Source organism: Paramormyrops kingsleyae, chromosome 18, assembly GCF_048594095.1.
Source record: "Paramormyrops kingsleyae isolate MSU_618 chromosome 18, PKINGS_0.4, whole genome shotgun sequence".
Classification (NCBI taxonomy): domain Eukaryota; kingdom Metazoa; phylum Chordata; class Actinopteri; order Osteoglossiformes; family Mormyridae; genus Paramormyrops; species Paramormyrops kingsleyae.
The window spans coordinates 21,424,291-21,438,722 of record NC_132814.1 but is presented as its reverse complement, the minus strand read 5'-3'; the positions used below and the strand labels follow the sequence as shown (position 1 = coordinate 21,438,722).

At 42.2% G+C, this 14,432-nt stretch overlaps 2 protein-coding genes across 2 annotated transcripts; both read left to right on the top strand.

The window, feature by feature from the left end:
* Positions 1-1,711: 1,711 nt before the first annotated feature.
* LOC140579727 (kelch-like protein 10) lies at positions 1,712-6,802 on the top strand. Its single transcript, XM_072702406.1, has 5 exons — positions 1,712-2,778; positions 3,297-3,786; positions 4,079-4,690; positions 5,385-5,534; positions 6,453-6,802. Exons 1-5 carry the CDS (start codon positions 2,600-2,602, stop codon positions 6,756-6,758), a joined length of 1,737 nt encoding a protein of 578 aa, XP_072558507.1. The 5' UTR covers positions 1,712-2,599; the 3' UTR covers positions 6,759-6,802.
* Positions 6,803-8,486: 1,684 nt separating this feature from the next.
* On the top strand, positions 8,487-12,844 carry LOC140579472 (kelch-like protein 10). Its single transcript, XM_072702062.1, has 5 exons — positions 8,487-8,833; positions 9,352-9,841; positions 10,134-10,745; positions 11,440-11,589; positions 12,495-12,844. Exons 1-5 carry the CDS (start codon positions 8,655-8,657, stop codon positions 12,798-12,800), a joined length of 1,737 nt encoding a protein of 578 aa, XP_072558163.1. The 5' UTR covers positions 8,487-8,654; the 3' UTR covers positions 12,801-12,844.
* Positions 12,845-14,432: the final 1,588 nt, after the last annotated feature.

Sequence of the window (14,432 nt, the reverse complement as noted above, 5' to 3'; positions counted from 1 at the left end):
GCTGCGAACAAGAGGACTGTGCCTTATCGCTGCTGGCGAAGTCTTAAATAGTTGAGTCCGTTATTTCGCTTAATTTCATTGGCCCGTTTGTGTCCTTTATTTTTTGTGATTGGCCATTTCCTTACTTCACCTAAAATTAAGCATTTTTCCCTACCTGGAAAATATAGGGAAGCAAAGTAAACTTATATTAGAATTTTAATGGTGAAAGTGTTTATGACCAGATATATGTGTGAGAAGTTTGGTGAATTTTCATGGCTGTCTTGGTACTTTAAATCACATTAAGCCTTTTCTTCATAATGGGCGCCAATGGAGGGGAAAACGCGTAACGTAAAATAAATCCATATTCCTTGTATTTCGGTTTTGATATTTTGTCAGGTGAAAGTGTTTATGACCAGATTTGTGTGTGCGAAATATAGTGATTTTTGGTGGTTGTCTTTGTAGTTTAAGTTACATTAAGCCTTTTCTTTATAATCATAATGGGCGTCAATGGAGGGGAAAACGCTTAACGTAAAATAAAGTCCATATTCCTTGTATTTCGGTTTTGATATTTTGTCAGGTGAAAGTGTTTATGACCAGATATATGCGTGAGAAGGTTGGTGATCTTTGGTGGCTTTCTTGGTAGTTTAAATTACATTAAGCCTTCTCCTTATAATAGGCGCCAATGCAGGGAAAACGGTTAACGTAAAATAAAGTCCATATTCCTTGTATTTCGGATTTGATATTTTGTCAGGTGAAAGTGTTTATGACCAGATATATGCGTGAGAAGGTTGGTGATTTTTGGTGGCTTTCTTGGTAGTTTAAATTACATTAAGCCTTTTCCTTATAATGGGCGCTAATGGAGGGGAAAACGCTTAACGTAAAATAGAGTCCATATTCCTTGTATTTCGGTTTTGATATTTTGTCAGGTGAAAGTGTTTATGACCAGCTTTGTGTGTGCGAAATATGGTGATTTTTGGTGACTGTCTTGGTAATTTAAGCCTTTTCCTTATAACAGGCGCCAATTGAGGGAAAACGGTTAACGTAAAATAAAGTCCATATTCCTTGTATTTCGGTTTTGATATTTTGTGAGGTGAAAGTGTTTATGACCAGATATATGTGTGAGAAGGTTGGTGATTTTTGGTGGCTTTCTTGGTAGTTTAAATTACATTATGCCTTTTCCTTATAATGGGCGCTAATGGAGGGGGAAACGCTTAACGTAAAATAGAGTCCATATTCCTTGTATTTCGGTTTTTATATTTTGTCAGTTGAAAGTGTTTATGACCAGATTTGTTTGTGCGAAATATAGTGATTTTTGGTGGCTGTCTTGGTAGTTTAAGTTACATTAAGCCTTTTCTTTATAATGATCGCGTCAATGGAGGGGAAAACGGTTAACTTAAAATAAAGTCCATATTCCTTGTATTTCGGTTTTGATATTTTGTCAGGTGAAAGTGTTTATGACCAGATTTGTGTTGGTAGTTTAAATTACATTAAGCTTTTTCTTTATAATGGGAGTCAATGGAGGGGAAAACGCTTAACGTAGTATAAAGTCCATATTCTTAGCATTTAGGTTTAGATTCTTTGTCAGGTGAAAGTCTTTATGACCCGATGTGGGTAACACTTTATAATACTGTTCCGTAGTTAACAGGTAAATATGCAGGAAGTAAGCAGCAACAAAGGAGTAATGCTTCATTAACACCTAAATTGGTACTATTAACTACTAAGGAATTATGGTTAATTACTCAATAGGTAATAGTGAACTAATTCTAATGAAGCACTACTCCTTTGCTGCTGCTTACTTCTTGCATATTTACCTGTTAACTACGGAACAGTATTATAAAGTGTTACCCCGGATGTGTGTGTGCGAAATTTGGTGATTATTGGTCGTTATTTTGGTACATTAAACCACATTAAGCTTTTTCACATTAAGCGTTTTAGAATGTACCCGGATAAGGGAGGTTTGACTGTATCAGTGTGGTTTTTAAATTCTTTATAGAACTGTAGTTTTATTGCGTATACATTACCTGCAGTGGCATAAAACGCATCTTTAATAGCCTGCACTCACAGGTGTTCGGGAAAAACAATTTCGAATTGCCCCGCAAACTGTACTCTTTGATATATTATCCGCATCGCCTGCAGTATAAAAAAAAAATGCCGCTTGCAAAATATCTCAAGGCAATGCACATTGTCTGTGTGGCTGCGAGAGCCCGACTTCGCTTATTTGGACTTCTACTATTCGGAGCCAATAAACGTTTAAGATATGATATTCCATCTCGGCCGAAGCAGTATCGTTCGAAAAGAATATCATCCGGCAACATTAATAAAGGATCTTGCCGATCGCGCAGAAAGAAGAGTTTCCAAAAACCGACAGATTCAGGATCATGCCAAATCGTCAACAATTACATCAGGCTAAATTTACGAGTAATCCACGTACGAAAAATACCCCCCCCCCCCCCACCACAACAAACACACACACGCACACACACACGTAGATTTGAAAGTAAACAAAACTAAATACTGAACATTTTGACGTAAAAACGGAGTCGTTGCGTATTTAGAACGTATAGTCATCATACGTATATAAGTCAGTTGCTGGTCATTTCGAGGGAAATAAGCAAGAGAAATGGAAGAGACATTGGCTTTTGGGAAAATGATGAGACACAACATGGAGAGAAAGAAGTCTTTCCAAAAATTCAACGAGCTGCGGCTGGCCGGAAAGCTCTGTGACGTGGTCCTTGTCGCGGACAACGTAAAATTCGAAGCCCACAGAGTAGTTCTGTGTGGCTGCAGCACCTATTTCCAGTAAGTAGCTGTGACCCATATATGCTGATGATGTCAAAACAACAAGGTGTCAGATTTTTCTCTCTTTTTCCGGTGACTTCTACCTGGCAATGAGCTTCTGTGATAACAGAAAGTTTTTAAATGCATTATTGTGTTATGTTAGTGTAGGTCAGGGCTAATAAGAAATATTTCTGAGCCACCTTACATTCTGACATATAGTAATAATAGTAACAATAACTGTATGATATACATAGGGGACCATGTCAATTAGAGGCAAAAAAAAATATTCCAGTGGACCTGCCCTCCAGTCCAAGTGAAAAATATTTAGGGGGAGCCACTGCTGGAAAAATACGATTAAAGGCCTTCCTGACCAGATGCCTAGTTTTTAAGTACCTATGTGATCATCTGTGGCAGGGGGTTTTTAGCTCTCGCCAATATTCATTTTGGGGTCCCTGGTTCAAAAGTTAGAAAACCCCTTATTTAACTTTGCCTGCAAAACCCATATTTGTTAAATGAGTCACATCTGGATTGTTTTTCAGGGCTCTGTTCACCAGTGACTGGAATGATTCAGGAAATCGGGAATACCAATTCCCAGGCATTTTCCCAGAAACACTGAGGCAGATCATCGAGTACGCCTACACGCACTCTGTGCTTGTCACGGCTGACAATGTGGAGGACCTCCTGTTAGCCGCTGACCAGCTAAACATCCTGGGCATTGTACAGCGATGCTGCGATTTTCTGCATGACCAGCTCTGCCCCCAGAACTGCATTGGCATTTTTCAAATCGCAGACGTCTACTGCCTCAATGAGCTGCGCCAGTCTGCCTTCCATTCAATCCTGAGGAACTTCAAGGAGGTTGCCACCACCTCAGTGGAGTTCCCAGAGCTCACCTTGCAAGAGCTGTGTGACATCATTGAGAAGGATGAGCTGAATGTCACACAGGAGGATGTGGTGTTTGACGCCATCCTCCGATGGATCAAGCACGAGCCTGTCAGCAGAGAGGCCCATATTTCAGTCCTGTTACCAAAGGTGACTATAATTATCCAACATTCTTGCTGACGTGGACATAACAATAGAATACTCTTTCAGTGAAGTCCTTATTATAGTAGCTAGAGACTGAACCTCCATTTCCATGTCCCATAAGTCTACAACCTGGGCTTCTAAGTCATAAAACCAGCAGTAGAGTCTAACAAACAAATAAATGGAAAACAACACACTCAAATGTCTTACATTAAACAAGTGTTAGCTGTCACATCTCCAGAGATACACAGAAAGCACTAAGGAACTCATGGGAATTCCCTCATTCTTGTTTCCTGTGTAGGTCCGGATGGCTCGCATGGATCCGGAATATTTCATGAAGATCGTAAAAAACAACGATCTAGTGAAGACCAATGCGGCATGCAGGCCCATTGTCAATGACGTCTTGAAGGTCATGTATGACCTCGACGTTGAAAGTCCAAGCTCTGACTTTGAAAACCCTCTGATCCGCCCACGCCTGCCATCTGACATCTTGCTAGCTGTTGGGGGCTGGAATATGCGTACAAACAATTGGATCGACGCGTACGACACACAGGCCGACCGCTGGGTGGATGTTACGCAAGAGGAGCAGAGCTACCTAGCCGGCCATGGCACCGTGTATGTCGATGGATTTGTGTACTGTATTGGGGGGTTTGATGGCCAAAACGTCACCAATGCCGTGCGCAGATTCAACCCCATGACATGGACATGGCAGGAGATGGCTCCAATGCACTGGCACCGCTGTAATGCTAGCGTAGCCGTGCTTGATGGCTTTATCTATGCCATGGGTGGCCATTTTGGTTTCAGGCCCCTCAACAAAGTTGAGCGGTATAATCCAGAAACCAACGAATGGACCCTGATCGAGCCCATGAATGAGTGGCGGAACAAGGCCAGTGCCACCACCCTGAATGGCAAGGTAGGTTGATGGGAGGCCGTCTGACTGTGTTTACCCTCATTTTCCCCTTGAAATTGAGTATTTTGCACAGTCACGAGCTCTCTTTCTCTTCAGATTGCTGATTTTAATCCATAATTATTAAGTTAAATTTAAGTGTTTGGATAAATGCATTATTGGTCTGCATTAGTGGCACATTGGGTAGTGCTGTGGTGTCATAGTCCAAGACCTGTGAAATAGAGAGAGGGCAATTTCAGGTCCAGAAAGTAAAAATCCAGACCATGATTTACTTTCAACCAACCAGTTGAGTATAAAGAGTCACAGTCACAGAGTACTCAACTGGTTGGTTGAAACAAAATCTTTGGAGTTTTACTTTCTGGACCTGAAATGACCACCTCTGGTGAAATAGATGAAATGGTGTTCCCACGCCAGGTTTCCCTTATTCCGTTCCTAAGGGGCCAGAATCAAAAACAGTTTGCAGATTTCCCTTTTCAAACACCCATACTACACCTGAAAATTAGCTGATTATGGTGTGTTTGAGAAGGGAAATCTGCAAACTGCGTTGGACTCTGGCCACCAGGACCTGAACTGAGGAACCCTGTCATACACTATCCATATCACATGTTTTTATTTTTGAGTCACAGCGAACTTTATTTGTAACCTCCAACCCCAATTATATACAGCATAACGGTCTTCACAGTTAAACTGGTTTTCATAGATATACATCTGTGGGGGTCAGAATGGAACGGAGACCCTTTTCACAGCAGAGTGCTATGATCCACTCACTGAGCAATGGACCATGATCGCTCCAATGAGTACCCCCCGACGTAGCCTCGGAGTCACTGCATGTCATGGGAAGATCTATGCGGTGAGTGATTCCTTTCTGTGTCAAATCTCACATTTTACCTGTGAGACTTTGTCTTTTTTTGTCTTTGCTGCTGTGTCTTTGATTGTGATGCATTTAGACCAAACAAAACAGTTCAATTCCAGAAATAGCTGCTTCAAAGGCTTATCTTAATACACATAAAAACGTATATGCTACCCTGCATTCATTTCTCGGTTATAAATGAATCTGCTGGGGGAGATGGGCACTACTAGAGATGGGCGATCCACGTTTTTTCAGTTCCGATCCGATTCCGATACACAACTGCCGATACCGATACAGATTCCGATACAAGAGCTCTTTTTACTTTGTTATACTTTATATATTATTTTTTTTAAGCTAGTAAATACAGATGGAAAAAATGTATGACAAAAAATATTTAATTAGGCTACTTCAAACATACATAACTTACTGTTCCACCTCATTTGTTTTAAGCGTTGAGGCATATTGAGGCATTTGCAGTTCAATATGAATATCTTCAAAGCAAAAACACACAAGTGGCGAATGCTTAACATTTTAACAGTTTTTCTCCCATTGGCACCAGCGCAGTTACACTTTTGATTGTTTTTTCAGTGTCTGATTAGCTACAAGTGTTCTTTTTAAGTAACAACAACAACAAAAAGCTAAATATATTAGCATAAGGAGTCTTTTTTGATGGCTCTCAGTTTTCACCGAATTGTACAAGTTTTCTGTTGCCCAAATCCATGTTTTCATTGCAGATGGGTTGACATGTATGTTGAACACATATGAGATATAAGCTTGTGTCATTTATAGATAATGGGAGGTTCTAAGGAGCCCGATTTCTTAGGACAAAAATTCCTTAAGAATTCATGACTTTGGGAAAGTTGATGTTTGCCCATCCCTTTGGTATCTGAGTGTTCACTTACCTATGGAATCTCCCAGGTGGGCGGTATCAACAGGCCTGATCACCTGCAGACCATGGAGGCCTATGACCCTACAACAAACCGCTGGCATGCTGTGGCCCCCATGTCCACACCGCGCAGTGATTTTGGCATCGCAGTGGTGGATAACCTCCTGTTTGTGATGGGTGGCAGCGACGAGTTTAGGATCACGAACAAGGTGGAGTGTTTTGATCCGGAGACAGGCAGCTGGTACCGTGCGCAGGACATGAGCAGACCCAAAAAACACTTCAGCTGCTGTGTAGTGCCTGCGCACCCCAACATCATAAAGTACGCTGCACCTCGTTAATCCCTGATGGCCACCCAGGAGGAAATAAACCCATTTGCCCCCAACAGTCTGTATGTAGCCTCATTGACACCCCCACCCCGAATTCTTTCCCTATAATGGTTAAATCAATGACATACGCACATACTGGTGCATGCAGGCATTTTATAGAACACAAACAATTAAAACGGTGTGATGCTACAATCTGGGAAGGCGGGATCCTGCACCTGATGAGCGAAAATCAAATTTACGGTTAGATTATTTTATATTTTAGGCTCTAACCAGTTTGATTGTGAAGCTTTTCTGCAGTGGTATATTTACAAAGAACAGCATATTCTCTCATACCGCAGTCAAGCAGTTTCTGCACAGAGGGAATAACCTCAAACCATCGATGTAACCCAGTCAAGTGTTCGATCGGGGCCTGGTAACCTCGCGCTTAATCAGCCTCTTATGGGATTGTTCTGGAAACACGCCTTGAAAAGTAAACATGTTGTAAGGTATACCTCTCAAGTCTTTGCAAGACGCTAAGAGGCACCGTTACCAGCAAACCCAGCCCAGAATTCAATAGATTGTAATGTAACAGCAATTTCCTTTTTTTAACCGGTCCAGTCGTCGTCCCCAGATTCCCCACAAAAACCCACACAGAACATACATAACTTACTGTTCCACCTCATTTGTTTTAAGCGTTTTTGAGGCATTTGCAGTTCAATATGAATATCTTCAAAGCAAAAACACACAAGTGGCGAATGCTTAAAAATACAGTCACTCCTGAGTCCTTTTGCACCGGGTGTATTTTTTCTGTGTCCATGGCTTGTCAATAAAACCAGAAAAATATATATAAAAAATACTCCTTTGTCCACGTGTATTCCCTTGTCCATCAAACCCTGTCCTTCCCTTACTCCACGTCACCTTTCACACTGTTACACCCCAACCCTAGACTGGTGCTCGTAACAACAGCTGCTGGTTGTGTAAAATTAATTTGCCCACGAGCGTGCCTAGAGCTGCCCGGTACAGGGAGGTGCCCGTATATTGGAGGTCCGGATAAGGGAGGTTTGACTGTATTAGTGTGGTTTTTAAATTCTTTATAGAACTGTAGTTTTATTGCGTATACATTACCTGCAGTGGCATAAAACGCATCTTTAATAGCCTGCACTCACAGGTGTTCGGGAAAAACAATTGCGAATTGCCCGGCAAACTGTACTCTTTGATATATTATCCGCAACGCCTGCAGTATTATAGTATACCAAAAAAAATGCCGCCTGTAAAATATCTCAAGGCGATGCACATTGTCTGTGTGGCTGCGAGAGCCCGACTTCGCCTAGTTGGACTTCTATTATTCGGAGCTAACGTTTAAGATATGATATTCCCTCTCGGCCGAAGCCGTATCTTTCGAAAAGAATATCATCCGGCAACATTAATAAAGGATCTTGCCGATCGCGCAGAAAACCCTCTCAATTTGAAATTCCCTTCTTATTATTAGTGCACCGATTGCAATTGGTCGCACATCCATGAATGGCGAGGCCATGACTGAACGGATTTCCATGCACGGACACTGATTACGTGTGTGAGCTAATCATTGTTTACACAGAACAAACCTGCTCCGAGCAGGTTTGAGGATTTGGATGTGTTGCTATGACAACACATCCAGCAAGAGTTTCCAAAAACCGACAGATTCAGGATCATGCCAAATCGTCAACAATTACATCAGGCTAAATTTACGAGTAATCCACGTACGAAAAATACCCCCCCCCCCACCACAACAAACACACACACGCACACACACACGTAGATTTGAAAGTAAACAAAACTAAATACTGAACATTTTGACGTAAAAACGGAGTCGTTGCGTATTTAGAACGTATAGTCATCATACGTATATAAGTCAGTTGCTGGTCATTTCGAGGGAAATAAGCAAGAGAAATGGAAGAGACATTGGCTTTTGGGAAAATGATGAGACACAACATGGAGAGAAAGAAGTCTTTCCAAAAATTCAACGAGCTGCGGCTGGCCGGAAAGCTCTGTGACGTGGTCCTTGTCGCGGACAACGTAAAATTCGAAGCCCACAGAGTAGTTCTGTGTGGCTGCAGCACCTATTTCCAGTAAGTAGCTGTGACCCATATATGCTGATGATGTCAAAACAACAAGGTGTCAGATTTTTCTCTCTTTTTCCGGTGACTTCTACCTGGCAATGAGCTTCTGTGATAACAGAAAGTTTTTAAATGCATTATTGTGTTATGTTAGTGTAGGTCAGGGCTAATAAGAAATATTTCTGAGCCACCTTACATTCTGACATATAGTAATAATAGTAACAATAACTGTATGATATACATAGGGGACCATGTCAATTAGAGGCAAAAAAAAATATTCCAGTGGACCTGCCCTCCAGTCCAAGTGAAAAATATTTAGGGGGAGCCACTGCTGGAAAAATACGATTAAAGGCCTTCCTGACCAGATGCCTAGTTTTTAAGTACCTATGTGATCATCTGTGGCAGGGGGTTTTTAGCTCTCGCCAATATTCATTTTGGGGTCCCTGGTTCAAAAGTTAGAAAACCCCTTATTTAACTTTGCCTGCAAAACCCATATTTGTTAAATGAGTCACATCTGGATTGTTTTTCAGGGCTCTGTTCACCAGTGACTGGAATGATTCAGGAAATCGGGAATACCAATTCCCAGGCATTTTCCCAGAAACACTGAGGCAGATCATCGAGTACGCCTACACGCACTCTGTGCTTGTCACGGCTGACAATGTGGAGGACCTCCTGTTAGCCGCTGACCAGCTAAACATCCTGGGCATTGTACAGCGATGCTGCGATTTTCTGCATGACCAGCTCTGCCCCCAGAACTGCATTGGCATTTTTCAAATCGCAGACGTCTACTGCCTCAATGAGCTGCGCCAGTCTGCCTTCCATTCAATCCTGAGGAACTTCAAGGAGGTTGCCACCACCTCAGTGGAGTTCCCGGAGCTCACCTTGCAAGAGCTGTGTGACATCATTGAGAAGGATGAGCTGAATGTCACACAGGAGGATGTGGTGTTTGACGCCATCCTCCGATGGATCAAGCACGAGCCTGTCAGCAGAGAGGCCCATATTTCAGTCCTGTTACCAAAGGTGACTATAATTATCCAACATTCTTGCTGACGTGGACATAACAATAGAATACTCTTTCAGTGAAGTCCTTATTATAGTAGCTAGAGACTGAACCTCCATTTCCATGTCCCATAAGTCTACAACCTGGGCTTCTAAGTCATAAAACCAGCAGTAGAGTCTAACAAACAAATAAATGGAAAACAACACACTCAAATGTCTTACATTAAACAAGTGTTAGCTGTCACATCTCCAGAGATACACAGAAAGCACTAAGGAACTCATGGGAATTCCGTCATTCTTGTTTCCTGTGTAGGTCCGGATGGCTCGCATGGATCCGGAATATTTCATGAAGATCGTAAAAAACAACGATCTAGTGAAGACCAATGCGGCATGCAGGCCCATTGTCAATGACGTCTTGAAGGTCATGTATGACCTCGACGTTGAAAGTCCAAGCTCTGACTTTGAAAACCCTCTGATCCGCCCACGCCTGCCATCTGACATCTTGCTGGCTGTTGGGGGCTGGAATATGCGTACAAACAATTGGATCGACGCGTACGACACACAGGCCGACCGCTGGGTGGATGTTACGCAAGAGGAGCAGAGCTACCTAGCCGGCCATGGCACCGTGTATGTCGATGGATTTGTGTACTGTATTGGGGGGTTTGATGGCCAAAACGTCACCAATACCATGCGCAGATTCAACCCCATGACACGGACATGGCAGGAGATGGCTCCAATGCACTGGCACCGCTGTAATGCTAGCGTAGCCGTGCTTGATGGCTTTATCTATGCCATGGGTGGCCATTTTGGTTTCAGGCCCCTCAACAAAGTTGAGCGGTATAATCCAGAAACCAACGAATGGACCCTGATCGAGCCCATGAATGAGTGGCGGAACAAGGCCAGTGCCACCACCCTGAATGGCAAGGTAGGTTGATGGGAGGCCGTCTGACTGTGTTTACCCTCATTTTCCCCTTGAAATTGAGTATTTTGCACAGTCACGAGCTCTCTTTCTCTTCAGATTGCTGATTTTAATCCATAATTATTAAGTTAAATTTAAGTGTTTGGATAAATGCATTATTGGTCTGCATTAGTGGCACATTGGGTAGTGCTGTGGTGTCATAGTCCAAGACCTGTGAAATAGAGAGAGGGCAATTTCAGGTCCAGAAAGTAAAAATCCAGACCATGATTTACTTTCAACCAACCAGTTGAGTATAAAGAGTCACAGTCACAGAGTACTCAACTGGTTGGTTGAAACAAAATCTTTGGAGTTTTACTTTCTGGACCTGAAATGACCACCTCTGGTGAAATAGATGAAATGGTGTTCCCACGCCAGGTTTCCCTTATTCCGTTCCTAAGGGGCCAGAATCAAAAACAGTTTGCAGATTTCCCTTTTCAAACACCCATACTACACCTGAAAATTAGCTGATTATGGTGTGTTTGAGAAGGGAAATCTGCAAACTGCGTTGGACTCTGGCCACCAGGACCTGAACTGAGGAACCCTGTCATACACTATCCATATCACATGTTTTTATTTTTGAGTCACAGCGAACTTTATTTGTAACCTCCAACCCCAATTATATACAGCATAACGGTCTTCACAGTTAAACTGGTTTTCATAGATATACATCTGTGGGGGTCAGAATGGAACGGAGACCCTTTTCACAGCAGAGTGCTATGATCCACTCACTGAGCAATGGACCATGATCGCTCCAATGAGCACCCCCCGACGTAGCCTCGGAGTCACTGCATGTCATGGGAAGATCTATGCGGTGAGTGATTCCTTTCTGTGTCAAATCTCACATTTTACCTGTGAGACTTTGTCTTTTTTTGTCTTTGCTGCTGTGTCTTTGATTGTGATGCATTTAGACCAAACAAAACAGTTCAATTCCAGAAATAGCTGCTTCAAAGGCTTATCTTAATACACATAAAAACGTATATGCTACCCTGCATTCATTTCTCGGTTATAAATGAATCTGCTGGGGGAGATGGGCACTACTAGAGATGGGCGATCCACGTTTTTTCAGTTCCGATCCGATTCCGATACACAACTGCCGATACCGATACAGATTCCGATACAAGAGCTCTTTTTACTTTGTTATACTTTATATGTTATTTTTTTTAAGCTAGTAAATACAGATGGAAAAAATGTATGACAAAAAATATTTAATTAGGCTACTTCAAACATACATAACTTACTGTTCCACCTCATTTGTTTTAAGCGTTGAGGCATATTGAGGCATTTGCAGTTCAATATGAATATCTTCAAAGCAAAAACACACAAGTGGCGAATGCTTAAAATTTTAACAGTTTTTCTCCCATTGGCATCAGCGCAGTTACACTTTTGATTGTTTTTTCAGTGTCTGATTAGCTACAAGTGTTCTTTTTAAGTAACAACAATAAAAAAAAGCTAAATATATTAGCATAAGGAGTCTTTTTTGATGGCTCTCAGTTTTCACCGAATTGTACAAGTTTTCTGTTGCCCAGATCCATGTTTTCATTGCAGATGGGTTGACATGTATGTTGAACACATATGAGATATAAGCTTGTGTCATTTATAGATAATGGGAGGTTCTAAGGAGGACAAAAATTCCTTAAGAATTCATGACTTTGGGAAAGTTGATGTTTGCCCATCCCTTTGGTGTCTGAGTGTTCACTTACCTATGGAATCTCCCAGGTGGGCGGTATCAACAGGCCTGATCACCTGCAGACCATGGAGGCCTATGACGCTACAACAAACCGCTGGCATGCTGTGGCCCCCATGTCCACACCGCGCAGTGATTTTGGCATCGCAGTGGTGGATAACCTCCTGTTTGTGATGGGTGGCAGCGACGAGTTTAGGATCACGAACAAGGTGGAGTGTTTTGATCCGAAGACAGGCAGCTGGTACCGTGCGCAGGACATGAGCAGACCCAAAAAACACTTCAGCTGCTGTGTAGTGCCTGCGCACCCCAACATCATAAAGTACGCTGCACCTCGTTAATCCCTGATGGCCACCCAGGAGGAAATAAACCCATTTGCCCCCAACAGTCTGTATGTAACCTCATTGACACCCCCACCCCGAATTCTTTCCCTATAATGGTTAAATCAATGACATACGCACATACTGGTGCATGCAGGCATTTTATAGAACACAAACAATTAAAACGGTGTGATGCTACAATCTGGGAAAGCAGGATCCTGCACCTGATGAGCGAAAATCAAATTTAGATTATTTTATATTTTAGGCTCTAACCAGTTTGATTGTGAAGCTTTTCTGCAGTGGTATATTTACAAAGAACAGCATATTCTCTCATACCGCAGTCAAGCAGTTTCTGCACAGAGGGAATAACCTCAAACCATCGAAGTAACCCAGTCAAGTGTTCGATCGGGGCCTGGTAACCTCGCGCTTAAGCAGCCTCTTATGGGATTGTTATGGAAACACGCCTTGAAAAGTAAACATGTTGTAAGGTATACCTCTCAAGTCTTTGCAAGACGCTAAGAGGCACCGTTACCAGCAAACCCAGCCCAGAATTCAATAGATTGTAATGTAACAGCAATTTCCTTTTTTTAACCGGTCCAGTCGTCGTCCCCAGATTCCCCACAAAAACCCACACAGAACATACATAACTTACTGTTCCACCTCATTTGTTTTAAGCGTTTTTGAGGCATTTGCAGTTCAATATGAATATCTTCAAAGCAAAAACACACAAGTGGCGAATGCTTAAAAATACAGTCACTCCTGAGTCCTTTTGCACCGGGTGTATTTTTTCTGTGTCCATGGCTTGTCAATAAAACCAGAAAAATATATATAAAAAATACTCCTTTGTCCACGTGTATTCCCTTGTCCATCGCACCCTGTCCTTCCCTTACTCCACGTCACCTTTCACACTGTTACACCCCAACCCTAGACTGGTGCTCGTAACAACAGCTGCTGGTTGTGTAAAATTAATTTGCCCACGAGCGTGCCTAGAGCTGCCCGGTACAGGGAGGTGCCCGTATATTGGAGGTCCGGATAAGGGTACGTTCTAAAACGCTTAATGTGAAAAAGCTTAATGTGGTTTAATGTACCAAAATAGCAACCAATAATCACCAAATTTCGCACACACACATCTGGTCATAAAGACTTTCACCTGACAAAGAATCTAAACCTAAATGCTAAGAATATGGACTTTATCTTACGTTAAGCGTTTTCCCCTCCATTGACGCCCATTATAAGGGGAAAAAGCATTTAAAAAGACAAAAAATGTAATGGAGTATAAGATTTTCACATGGGATTATTTATTTATATATAAATAAATAAATAAAAAATATTTGCGACAGCCCTGTTCTGAATACAGCAACCTCTATGTAGGAATTAAAACCCCTGGACTTGTGCCAAGCTCCAGTTGGTACCCCAGTTGACGTCCATCCAATGGCCGTCCTCAACTACTTATTGTTCGATTGCGTAAGAGACGGCTAATGTGACCGACAGCCCCTGGAAACTAACGCGTTGGATAAGCAGTTTTTTAGTCGGCAGAAGGGGTGAACGTTGTTGGACTACATAAGATTTATGATTTAAGAAGTGCGTTCTTAGGTAAGTAAAGTTATAAAATTCTGTGACTGTGAAATTATTTGGGATATAGGCCTACCGTTT